This window comes from Podarcis muralis, chromosome 11, assembly GCF_964188315.1.
Source record: "Podarcis muralis chromosome 11, rPodMur119.hap1.1, whole genome shotgun sequence".
In the NCBI taxonomy this organism is placed as follows: domain Eukaryota; kingdom Metazoa; phylum Chordata; class Lepidosauria; order Squamata; family Lacertidae; genus Podarcis; species Podarcis muralis.
In genome coordinates, this window is record NC_135665.1 from 56,439,925 (window position 1) to 56,453,495 (window position 13,571).

The 13,571-nt window shown below is 40.5% G+C and overlaps 1 protein-coding gene across 5 annotated transcripts in view; it reads left to right on the top strand.

The window, feature by feature from the left end:
• Positions 1–13,571, top strand: part of DYM (dymeclin) — a 169,547-nt gene that overhangs the window by 63,790 nt on the left and 92,186 nt on the right. For all 5 annotated transcript variants that reach the window (XM_077936498.1, XM_077936496.1, XM_077936497.1 and 2 more), the window contains 5 exons: positions 3,700–3,882; positions 4,229–4,407; positions 5,238–5,363; positions 7,849–7,962; positions 8,525–8,619. In XM_077936498.1, the coding sequence (XP_077792624.1) occupies positions 3,700–3,882; positions 4,229–4,407; positions 5,238–5,363; positions 7,849–7,962; positions 8,525–8,619 (697 nt within the window). The remainder of the gene's footprint in view (positions 1–3,699; positions 3,883–4,228; positions 4,408–5,237; positions 5,364–7,848; positions 7,963–8,524; positions 8,620–13,571) is intronic.

The following is a 13,571-nucleotide window of genomic DNA, read 5'->3' on the forward strand; positions in this document are numbered from 1 at the left end:
TACGCACAGCCTGTAAAATATTGCTGAGAAATTCATGCATTTTCTTAAATAGTGTGTGATATCGCTGTCAGTCTTCAGAGTCTATTATCTAATTGTCTACTGGAGCAACATGTTTTCTTATGCCTAAATATTTAAGAATAATGATTCACATTCCACCAAGCATTGAAATTACAAGCTACTTTTAAATTGACCTATCCAGTGCCCTGTTAGTTTCTATGCTTGCCAAGCTGATATGTCTGAGCTCTAGGGACTTTGGAATTTAACTGACAAATTGGCTTAATTCAAGGAGAGTTTGTGTGCCTATGAAGTGTGTTTTTTAGTCTCTGTGATTTTGGCAAAACTAGTCAGTGGAAAGATCAGAAACCCAAGGGGTTGTTGGAGTATTTATATAGTTAGGAGGTATTACTCCTAGCACTTTCCCATTGCCTTGCTGTTTCTTTCTTTCTTTTTTTAAAGATATTTATTAAGATTTTCAAAGTATTACAAAAAGAAAAAAGAAAAAAGAAAAATACAAAATAAAAATAGTTAAAAACAATTCCATCTTTCCATTACTTATTTTTCATTTGCTTGTTTCCCGGACCTCCTCACACCTCCCTTTTTTGTATTCCAATTCAATTTGTTAGTTCAGCAAATCCTTTCCCCCTTTGTTTATCCTAGTCTTTAATCTTAAAATATTGTAACATTAAATTTTTACCTGTTAATAATCCATTTTTTCATACTCCTTATAGCATTATCGCTAAAAACCACTTAACTTCTTATCCAACATCATTCTAACATTCATGAATTTTACAATATTTCTGTAGATAGTCTTTAAATTTCTTCCAATATTCTTCCACCGATTCTTCTCCCTGGTCTCGGATTCTGCCGGTCATTTCTGCCAGTTCCATGTAGTCCATCACCTTCATCTGCCATTCTTCCAGGGTGGGTAGATCTTGTGTCTTCCAATACTTTGCAATAAGTATTCTTGCTGCTGTTGTGGCGTACATAAAGAAAGTTCTATCCTTCTGTTTCTTCCCCTCTTTTTGTTGATGTGTTCTCATCCAGCTTATATAAGAGTACAAAATTAAATTAGTGTGTGTGTGCGCGCGTGTGTGTGTGTGGATGTATCATCAATGTGCATGGCACTTACAGAGTACAAGAGGAGAAAGGGTTCTGCCCTAAGGACCCAACATGGGAAACAGGAAGAAAAGGGAGGAGGCAGGTGTAAGCAGAGAATCCAATGGATGGGTATTCAGCTAAGTTTTACTCAAGTACAGTGGTACCTCGGGTTACATACGCTTCAGGTTACAGACTCCACTAACCCAGAAATAGTTTGTGTTAAGGGTTAAGAACTTTGCTTCAGGATGAGAACAGAAATCATGCTCTAGTGGCGCGGCAGCAGCGGGAGGCTCCATTAGCTAAAGTGGTGCTTCAGGTTAAGAACAGTTTCAGGTTAAGAATGGACCTCCGGAATGAATTAAGTACTTAACACGAGGTACCACGGTAAAGGTAAAGGGACCTCTGACCATTAGGTCCAGTCGTGGCCGACTCTGGGGTTGCAGCGCTCATCTCACTTTATTGGCCGAGAGAGCCGGCGTACAGCTTCCGGGTCATGTGGCCAGCATGACTAAGCCACTTCTGGCGAACCAGAGCAGCACACGGAAATGCCGTTTACCTTCCCGCTGGAATGGTACCTATTTATCTACTTGCACTCTGACGTGCCTTCGAACTGCTAGGTTGGCAGGAGCAGGACTGAGCAACGGGAGCTCACCCCGTTGCGGGGATTCAAACCGCCAACCTTCTGATTGGCAAGCCCTAGGCTCTGTGGTTTAACCCACAGCGCCACCCGCATCCCTTATTTTACTCAAGTAGACCTGTTGAAATCAGTGAACTTCACTTAGTTATGTCAATTAATTAGCCATGTTCATTAATTTCAGTGAGTCAGAATTAGTTGAATACTACCCAATATGAGGTTGCTTCCATTGTATGTGCTCAGACTTAGTTATCGACTTAGTTACACGAAGGAGTTGAGCCAAAGGCTTCACTGGAAAGGTTAGTTTTGCATGTATTCTGCAGCTTAGTAAAGAAAAAGGCTTTCACAACAGTGCCATACTTATTATTGCACTGATACAGATAAAAGCCACCTTCCTTCTTTGGCTTTGTAAATTATTATTTTTTGTGCACAGCAGATGCAGGATAATTTAATTTTGTTTCAAAAAGAACTATCTTATGGCACCTTAAAGGCTAACAAATTTATTATGGCATAAACTCAAGAACAGAGCTGTCAGTATAAAGTTTTTGTTTTGTTTTGTTTTGTTTTGTTTTGTTTTTCATTTAGTTTTGAGCTTCCTGAGCTGCTCACTAAAAATTGTTTATTCTTTTCCACTTGTCAAAGCATGTTGCCTTTTATAAAGGTCCCTAAGAAATCAATAACGCTGGATGCACTAGTACTCTAACACAGTTCTTTTGAATATCTCACTTAGAGAAATGTTCATATTGTCTTCTGACGTAGCTTTTGTTGCAACTGTATTTTTGCTCTGTAGGCATTTACTGGATGGTACCAGTTTAGAGTAGAAGCAGGGGATGTCATGCTTGCATATTACCCCATAATTTCTCTCTCTCCTATGTACAGAATTAGCATATCAGCTAGAAGACTGGTTTTCTTTGTGTTCTGTGGGGGAGACAAGCAAACAAATTATCATTAGGCAAATTCATGGAGGAGAGGGCTATCAATGGCCACCAGCCATGATGGCTATGCTGTATCTCCACAGTTAGAGGCAAAAATGTTTCCGAATACCAGTTGCTGAAAAACATGGGCGGGAAGAGTGCTCTTGTTGTGCTCCCTGGCTTCCCACAGGCATCTGATTGGCCACTGTGAGAGCAGGATGCTGGATTAGATGGACCAATGGCCTGATCCATCAAGCTCTTCTTATGTTCTTACGTTTGAGTTACCTTTCTCTTGTTCCTTCAGCCCCTTAATCCTAAATCTCTTAATACTGATCCTGGGCATGATGGGTATTCACTGGCCTGACTACCCTTGTGTCAAAAACCCACTACAGTGGTACCTCCAGTTTCACACGGGATCTGTTCCGGAGCTCCGGTCGGATCCTGCGGTGTACATATCTGGAGGTGCTGCTTCTGTGCATGCACGTGGTACAGTTTAGCACTTCTGCGCATGCAGCATACAGCGCTTCTGCACGTGCGATGAAACCCGGAAAAATACTTCCGGGTTTGCCACGCACGTATCCTGAAGGATACGTAACCGGAGGTGAACGTAAGTAGAGGTACCACTGTACTTCCCTTTCTGCACCTACTTTTGTCTTTGTGTTGGGTAGCCACATTGGCATAAATTCATAGTTGGGCAGTTTTATGCTGGCACAGCTTCCCAGTTTGGGGCACAAGCTCATCACAGTGTCTAGCTGAATCTAGGGAGTGGCATCGCAGCATGGTACCAACAGATTGCATGTGGATATAATTTGCGTGACTCCTTTTAAATTGCATACTGAAGATGGTTAATTTCTGAGTTTTGAGATTATTTCTATATGTTCTGGATTGGTGATCAAGAAGTTCTAACCTATTGGAGAGAGCTGCAGATAGGACTGCATATCAAGTCTAGGCCTCTAAAATGTCTTAGTTTGAATCAGAGTTCAATATACAGTTCATACAGCAAGCCAAGGCTACCTGCCAAACCTAAATCAGATATCCCTGTCTTCCATTTAGCTGGCCTATGGACAGTGTTCACATTGGGAGGCGTGGGCAGCAAGCGTGCTCCTCAGCAGGAGGAGTCTTCACCTCTAGCTAATCAAAGTCTTCTGTTGCTACTTGTGCTAGCAAATCTGACTGATGCACCAGATACACCAAACCCTTACAGACAAGCTATTATGTCCTTCAAGAACACACAAGGTATGTACCTTTTTAAAAACCTATCCATCTGTCAAGAATCAAAGAGAGAGTTGAACTTGGGAACCTTGCAGTAGAATCCTAGTTTGGTTATGGGCTTGTTGGCAGTAAGAGGACCCAAAGTAGGTCATTACAGCTGCACTATCACTTTAGAAATAAATGATGATTTATTTTTTTTAAAACTATTTAGAAATGGATCCTCAAATGCATGTCTGGGCTAAAGGTGGGTCCATTGTCTGAAAAGTTTGACTACTGTTGAACTAACCCTTGAAGACTCACCTCACGATGGGGAAATCACAAAATCAGTAAGATGAATCCCTTTCAATCTGTTTGTTTTCCCCCCCTCCAGATAGCACTGCTCTTCCTTCACCAAATCCTCACACTTTCCAGATTAATTTTAACAGTTTATATACCACTTTGTGTGAGCAGCAAAACTCTGATCAAGCAACCCTTCTTTTGTACATCCTTCTGCATCAGAACAGCAATGTTCGAACATATATGTTGGCTCGAACAGATATGGAAAATCTGGTAAGTATTTTACTGACTATTCCACTGCTTTGCCAATCTAATACTCAACAGAGGATCTTGCTTGTAAAATGTTTGTTCGTGTATGCCATCACAGATATTCCCACTCCACTTCAGTGATCATTTCTACCAAATAACTAGTTGCATTATCTACAACTTTTGGGGGAGGAAAGTGTATTTAAATTGTATGCAGAATGCATTTACCTGGCTATGGATCAACCAAGCCCTGGTACCCACTTTACCCTACTTCAGTGATTATAACACCATAGCACCCCTCAATCTTCAAAAACCCATGTGTGTGCTCGTTCATGCTGTTTAGCCATTCATTGCTGTGAAAGAGATTGAAATAATTTGCTGGATGGGGAGAACCCTGCAGGATGTTTTTTCTTAAATGGAAGCAGCAAAACTGTCTGAAACTCATGTTGGATAATATTAATGATAAAATATCACACTCAGTCCACTTTACCTGCCAGAATGATGGAGTTAGATGTATATTATTATTAGCTCTGTCAGCTCTAGAAATTTAGAATGTGATGATCCATCATAAAAGCACTGCCAAGAGTCTTGTTTATTAGGATTTGAATTTTATGTTTCCTCATAGGAGTTTATTTAACTCTCCCCCCCCCCCCGCCCGACTGCTTTAAAAACACATACACACGAAAGGGAGTTAATAATTTTTGGTCAGTTGTGTGTGTTTTCATCTGTTTCTGAAGCTATTAAATTACTAACAAAATGGTTATGTAAAATCAGAGGGATCTAAAAGTGTATGTATATGTTTGTTTTGGGAACTTTTGAATACTAAACTACTCCATCCCTATTTTCCTCTCTTCAAGGTTTTGCCAATTCTTGAGATCCTTTATCATGTCGAAGAAAGGAACTCTCACCATGTTTACATGGCTCTGATAATTTTGTTAATCCTTACTGAAGATGATGGCTTCAATCGATCCATTCATGAAGTGGTAAGTTTATGAGCTATAAGAAATCAATTTAAAATATAAATGCTCTTCTGTATAAAGATGAATTTGGTCTTTTTGTTGCCAAGTTCACTCTGATGGTGGTTGTCATGTCAGCATAGCTGATTTTTATGCATTCAATTTGTTCCTAAGCATTTGAGATTCTCTAGTCTTTTCTCATAGGTCTTAAGCCTTTTATACTGAGGCTAATCAAGAAACTCTTATTGCACCTTGAGTCAGGTCCATTTCGGATGACAAATTTGAGAAATATAACATAACTGATTTACTTTACACAGTATATAGAGTCTAAAAGGAAGAAGTTATGTCCAGTGTCTTATTGGCTAAGCCTGCAATTGTGATGCAGTTCATGAATGGATTTCAAAACATAAGGTTGGGTTCAGACTGTTATTTCCATTTTGGCCCCACTGAAATTACTGTGAAAAGTTTGTCATGACTATCTTAAGTTTTTTTTAATTTCAGAGGGAGCTTAGGTTGGATCCATCCAACTATTTATAAGCCACTTCTTTAAACCAAATGATGGAGGCGCTCTGACCTGATCATTGAGTTTTGTCTGTTCACACTCTTCCACCCCACACTCTCCAGTTTATATGCTTATTTTGAATATTGGGGCAAACCTATCTATAATGAGAAAAATTAGAAAATTGGCAGTCTGTAGATGAAATAAAGCATAATAGCTAGGATTCGTGGAACTCCTTCAGTTCCTAGAAGAAACTTGTGGCAGACCAAAGGAACATTCCCCTTCCCCCCTTTAAACAGCTTAATTCTTCCCACTCCTGACTATATTGCAAACTGTTTTTGAAGTATCCCTCAGTTTTGAAAGTCTTTTCGTTCAGCATGGGGTGGGGATATACTTTTCTAAACATATTTTTTAAAAAAAATAAATTGAAAATATATGCAACAGAAATCTTTTGTAGCCATTTTCAAGAGGGCCTCTAAAAAAACTATGCTAGTTTATTTTAGCAACTTTGAAACTTTGGAAGGCACAACTTTTGTCCTAAAATAAAATAAAAATAATAAAGACATTTTGCATCATAATGGGCCTCCCATCCTGTCCTTCGTTGCACATCTTCCTTTTATAGCTGCATTGCGTTTGCCAATCTCTGTATGTATTTTCCTTTTGTGGTATTACACCCACAATTATTTATTGATATTTAAGATTAATTTTAGTAAGTGCCATTTTATAAATTGCTGATTATATAGACACTTTCCTGGGTTCCCCCAAAGAAGCCGCAAAAGCTTTCCTGTCTGGTTAAAAGATTTTTGTTTGAAAAGAAAATGTGGTTTTGGCTTCCTTGGAAAGAAGATCAAAAATAAGAGATCTTTCTGCCATTGGCTTCAGACAAACTGCTACCTATGCCTGTACTGAGTCCAGTTTTATTAATAATGAAAACCGCAACTGTTAAGTAAACCTAATATGACATCCGCAAGGGCAACCAAGACGTCAGTGAGTTTGTCTTTGTGCACTTCTGATCCTGAATGCACATCTCTGTATATATTGGCAACCAGCGCAGTTCTTTCAAAATTAGTGTTATATGCTGAAGTAGGAGCTGCTGATAGGAACTGAGCTGCTATATTCTGGACTAGCTGCAGCTTTCGAGTCACCTTCAAGGGCATAGAGCAGGGGTCAACAACCTTTTTCAACCATGGGCCTGTCCACCATCCCTCAGACCATTTGGTGGGCTGGACTCTATATTTTTTTTTAAATGAACGAATTCCTATGCCCCACAAATAACCCAGAGATACATTTTAAATAAAAGGACATATTCTACTCATGTAAAAACATGCTGATTCCCGGACCGTCCGCAGGTCGGCTTGAGAAGGCTATTGGGCCGCATCCGGCCCACGGGCCTTAGGTTGCCTACCCCTGGCATAGAGCATGTTACCCTAATCCAACCTCAAGGCTACCAGCACATGGGTCAGAGTGGCAAAACTCTCTCTGTCCAGAAATAATCATAGCTGGTGAGCCAGACATAGCTGGTAGTGATGTGACCACATGGTGTGACATGATTAGATTCACTCGTAGACAATATTTGTCTCAGGTCTGAACATAAAGTCTGAGCTGCTGAAAAGATTGATTTTATTTCATCATTCATTCATTCGGTTTATTTATACAGCTCAAAGCAGTTATAAAACTAGACAAAAACAACTTTGGAGTCCAACCTATATCCTTTGGTTGCATCCACTTTAAAATTGCCCTGCATCAAACATGGAGATTTCTAGTCTTTTCTTTTGGATGGTGGTGGTGGGAGCCATACTCCAGAGAACAGCACTATTATACTTGTTTGTTTGTTTGTTTGCATTCCACCTTTTCCCCAGACCAAGACTTAAGCTGTCTTACACAAATTAAAATAACATAGATAAAATTTAACTGTAATAAAATTAAAATGATTTTAAAACAAATATATTAAATTACTGATAATAACAGGCAGTGGAAGACAATCAAATATGCTCTTTCCTTTCTTTATTTCAGATATTGAAAAATATTACTTGGTACTCAGAACGTGTATTAACAGAAATTTCCCTGGGGAGTCTCCTGATACTAGTAGTAATAAGGACTATTCAGTACAACATGACACGAACAAGGGTAAGAACTGTATTTTGGGCTGATTTCACGTAGATTTGATTTGATCAACTTTAATTGCTAATTCCTCTCCACATCCCCAAGCGGCCCTTCCTAGCACTGGAGACACAGGGACTGAACAGATCTGTTCACTTTAGTTTGGTGTTGTTATTTTAAAATCCATTAGGAATCCCCCCCCCTTTATTCCCCACCTGCCATGTTTAGAAAAGAGAAGCTGCATTATTACAAACCTTTTTTTAAAAAATCGTATAAAATAAAAATTAAGGACTGAAGAAGAATAAAAGTTGTTCAGCTTTGTTTCTGACCAGGGTTAAATATATAGTCACACTCTAAAAATATGCAGTGACAATTCCTTAAAAGACCTAAGCATATTGAGCCATGATTGCACAAGTTGTTGCTAAGGCTTATCCCTAAAATCAGAGCACAAGTTGGGTTTGTCTTCATTGCAACTTTGCCTCCGGTAAACGGATGTTAGACTGGTGAGTGATTTCCTTTTGACAGGTCTTGCTGTATACAGAAAGGATAGTTTGATGTGTGTGTTTTTTCCCCTCCTCATCTCCAACAGGACAAATACCTTCATACAAATTGTTTGGCAGCTTTAGCCAATATGTCAGCACAGTTCCGCTCACTTCATCAGTATGCCGCTCAGAGGATCATCAGGTAAATACAAGCCTTTTACAAAATATTTAAACTAGCTTCAACCTAAATTCCGCAGGATAGATACTTGAATTTCCTATTGCTCAGATTTGAATATGAACCCAGGTAAATTCTGTTCAGCTTCATGAAGTCTAGGTTAAATCTTAAACTGCAATACAGTGCGCTCCATTTATCCTTTAGCTGCTTGCTAATGACGTCTGCCTGTGCCCGCCAAAAATGGTTAACTACATGGAATAGGTGGCCAAAAGGCTGCTCCATAAGGGTGAATGGGGCTCTACCCCACCAGTCACAGGGCTTACCCAAATTTACCTTTTGCCCCGCATTTTCTAGGCACAGGTCTCTGCTTTCCTGGTCTGTGTATGAATGGTTTTTTCCCTTGTCGCTTTTGCTAGGAAAACCTGAACTTTACCGCTGAATTGGAGCAAATGGCAATTCGAGTTTTTTCAGATTGCAGTTTGCTTTGATTCGAGCAGTAAAGAGCGGGCTTTCACAGGGAAAGCAGCAGATCTGGGGCACGCTTGGACACCTAGAAAGCCCAGACCTGTGCCGATAAATGTGCAGCAAAGGTAAGTGTGGAAGAGCCCTGATTGTCTTCTTACTTGCATGCCGTCCAGTGGGGGGCCATACCTGTCATCTTCCTCCTCCATCTCTGTGTTGCTCTTGTAGACCACAGCAAGGAGGAGATTGGGGACAGACGGACTAGAATTTGTTTTCTGTGGCTCCCATTGACTCAGGCGCCACCTCCTCTTGGCCTCCCTTCTGCCCTACCACTCCCAATGGGCAGCCGCTGCCACTGGCAAACACTAATATTGCCTGTTACTGCTGACACACTAGGGAAAGTGCTGTGTAATCTGTTTAGTGAATGGCATGGGACAAATAAATATACTGGTGTGTTAGACCAGCATGGTTATTATAGATTCTCGTGAAGTCATGGTCCCTCAATAGCAGAGGTCACTATGTAATATAAACAGCCTCTCCTGTATCTTGTACTTCTTTCCATCTTTGATGGCACAGCAGAACTTCTGCTTGAATCTGAGCTCTGTTGTCCCCAAATCTTCCAAATCAACAACTTCCCTGCTAGTCATTTCCCCCTCATTGTACTTTCTGGGGTTTTCTTTGGGACCAGTTGTGACCCAGAATTCCTTCAAGGATGTTTGTTACATTACGAGCTGATCCCTTAGATTCTATTGTTTTTCCTGTGTTTAGTTTTTCCTTGGTTTAATACTTGTGTATTATAATTTATTTTTCTCTTGGGAAGGTTTTTACTCTGTAAGGTGAGGACTAAATATTTAAATAAATAAGACTGCAATGCACACACACCCTTATCTATCACGCTTGGAGCAGCGGGAGCCTCAAACAGTTCTGCCGGCATCACTCCTTTGGTGTAGAGCTCTCCATTCTGCCTGCAGGATTCCCACCATAAAGCAGATGGGGGAGGGGATGAGCTAGCCTGGGATCTACTGGTCCCTCTGCATCAGACCCACTCCTGGCCCAACAGCTATGCCAAATTTCTGCCCCCCCCCCACCTTCCACTCTGTCCTCTGTGTGTAGTTGTGGGTGTGGTAGTGACGCAACTGCTGTCCAGTTAGCTTTCAGATTGTTCTGCAATATAGTAGTCCTCAAGCTTTCCAGACCTGGGATCCATCTTCAAACCTAACCTGCATATTGAGGCACCTATTTTAATTTGTTGTTGTTGTTGTTGTTGTTGTTGTTGTTGTTCTTATATTAGTTTTTAGCTTCTCCTTTCCCCTCTCCCCTTTTTATCCCTCTCTTAAAAATAAATAAATCCTGAAATAGTGATTGGGAGGAGAATGGTACTGGCCTAGTGATACGGCAAGTACAGCCCACTTTACCTCCAAGCACAGTCTCTTGGTGGATCCTGTTTATTCTAGTTGGAGATTAGTGCTGTAATAGTAATTATTATTATTATTTTATTATTATTATTATTATTATTATTATTAATACCCCGCCCATCTGGCTGGGCCTCCCCAGCCACTCTGGGCGGCTTCCATAGAAACCAAAAATACAGTAAAATATCACACGTTAAAAACTTCCCTTAAGATGTCTTCTGAATGTCAGGTAGTTGTTTATCGCTTTGACATCTGCTGGAAGGGCATTCCACAGGGCGGGCGCCACTACCAAGAAAGCCCTCTGCCTGGTTCCCTGTAGCTTTGCTTCTTGCAATGAGGGAACCGCCAGAAGGCCCTCGGCGCTGGACCTCAGCGTCCGGGCAGAATGATGGGGGTGGAGACGCTCCTTCAGGTATACTGGACCGAGGCCGTTTAGGGCTTTAAAAGTCAGCACCAACACTTTGAATTGTGCTCGTAAACGTACTGGGAGCCAATGTAGGTCTTTCAAGACCGGTGTTATATGGTTTCGGCGGCTGCCCCCAGTCACCAGTCTAGCTGCCGCATAGATAATAGAGTTATCATTCCATGTAAATAGATGTTTCTGACTTTCCAGATTGCTAGTTGTTTCTAGCAGCAGGACCTGCACAAGGAACCCTTACATGTTAAATAAAAGTTAATTCCAATTTAATTTTGAAAGCGGTTTATTTTAAGAAAATTGATGATGGTGTGACAAATACTATATTTATTTTCTAAAGCAGCCAATTCAAGAAAATGTGGCTTGGATTATTACCACAAGCATCGCCTTACTTTGAGAGTGGGCTAGGAGAGTGGGCTTTTGAGACACAGAAAATGTGGTCTATAAGCTTTCAGTAGACCTGGTTGTGGAACTGAGCAGCAAGCATATTTGTAGGTAACACATGACTATGATGAATTATTTTAGGTGAAGTAAAATCAGCAAGTGCAACTTTAATTTTATTGCTTTAGGAATTCTCAACTCAAAATCTACTTAGCCGTACAGCTGACAGAGCACAGACGGCCATAATTCAAGATTCACCAGATGCTCTAGTAATTCCTTCCTTAATGTGAGAAGTAATTCAACTTCTATGGAGGCTTTTTTAAATCCTCCTATGAATACGGACTGCCAATAGTTTTAAATTATGAAGACTATTGTGGATTAAAGGTTGAACTGAGACTTGTCATTTATAGTTCAACCAGGGCCTCAGTAAAATAGAACTTTATGCCACAGAGTAATTGACACATTCTGCAGTCATTAATGTTGACAGATTTGTGTAAATCATTTCCTCACGCTCAGCTGCTAGCAGTGAAATTAGATGTAACAGATTACTTGGATGGACACTGCCGTTGAATTTAATCATTATCAGAATCATCCTTGATTATGTAAGAGTAAATAGAGTCCCAAACTATAATTCTATTCATAACATGTAGATTGCATTTCATTTTTCAATATTTAAAGAATGCGCTGATGCAGAAAGGCAGATGATTCTATAAAAGGATTATTACCTTGCTAATTACCTTAGTATAGGCAATCATGTTCATAAGATGGCAAAACAAATAGTTTAGGACTTGGAGGTAAACTAGCTGTTCTGGTAGGTTATTTGCTTATTTGTTTGTATGTAAGATTTCTTATCCACCCTTCACCATAAGATCCCAGGGTGGATTACAACAATATACTAGAACAAAGCAGTATACATTTAGCAAAAGAGGCAATTCCCACAAAACAAAATAACTGTCAAATTCTGGGGTAAAGGGGTATGTCTGCAACATATAGCAAAAGCTGTGCAATGAAGATGCTCAATGCACCTTTCTGGATACATAGGATATTTTGAGAGCCCATGTGTAGAAAAGTGACACATGCACAGTATTGATCTTGGATCCTATTCAATGACTTAATCCAAGAATTTCCAGCTTCAGTTTTACTAGCTGAACCAGGCAGGTGCCTATATTATTTTAAAAGAGAAGAGTTATCACAGGAGCACCATATCTTAAATTTGAACCCAAGTGTAGAATGTCAATTTTGACAGTATGTTTAGGAAATTGAGATCTATCCCACTAGAAATTGAGTTCTATGCCCACTAGACACTGGGGCACATTTTTTTTCAGTTCTATAAAGGAGAGAATTAAGAGCTAACAGAACTTTAATTGAGGAACCTGCCTTGTTGGATAGGGGTTTGTCTCAGCTTCGCTTCAAGCCTTGGAGTGACATCACACTAGAAAGTGGAGAGTCACTTTGCTTCATTTTTCAAAGCCTCTGACATGTTGATCGCAGTGAGAAAATCAACAAATGCCTATAACACTTGGATGATGGACTCAAGGGCATCCTGATCAAATTTGCAGATGACACCAAACTGGGAGGGGTGGCTAACACCCCAGAGGACAGGATCACACTTCAAAACGACCTTGACAGATTAGAGAACTGGGCCAAAACAAACAAGATGAACTTTAACAGGAAGAAATGTAAAGTATTGCACTTGGGCAAAAAAAAATGAGAGGCACAAATACAAGATGGGGGACACCTGGCTTGAGAGCAGTACATGTGAAAAGGATCTAGGAGTCTTGGTTGACCACAAACTTGACATGAGCCAACAGTGTGACGCGGCAGCTAAAAAAGCCAATGCAATTCTGGGCTGCATCAATAGGAGTATAGCATCTAGATCAAGGGAAGTAATAGTGCCACTGTATTCTGCTCTGGTCAGACCTCACCTGGAGTACTGTGTCCAGTTCTGGGCACCACAGTTCAAGAAGGACACTGACAAACTGGAACGTGTCCAGAGGAGGGCAACCAAAATGGTCAAAGGCCTGGAAACAATGCCTTATGAGGAACGGCTAAGGGAGCTGGGCATGTTTAGCCTGGAGAAGAGGAGGTTAAGGGGTGATATGATAGCCATGTTCAAATATATAGAAGGATGTCACATAGAGGAGGGAGAAAGGTTGTTTCCTGCTGCTCCAGAGAAGCGGACACGGAGCAATGGATCCAAACTACAAGAAAGAAGATTCCACCTAAACATTAGGAAGAACTTCCTGACAGTAAGAGCTGTTCGACAGTGGAATTTGCTGCCAAGGAGTGTGGTGGAGTCTCCTCCTTTG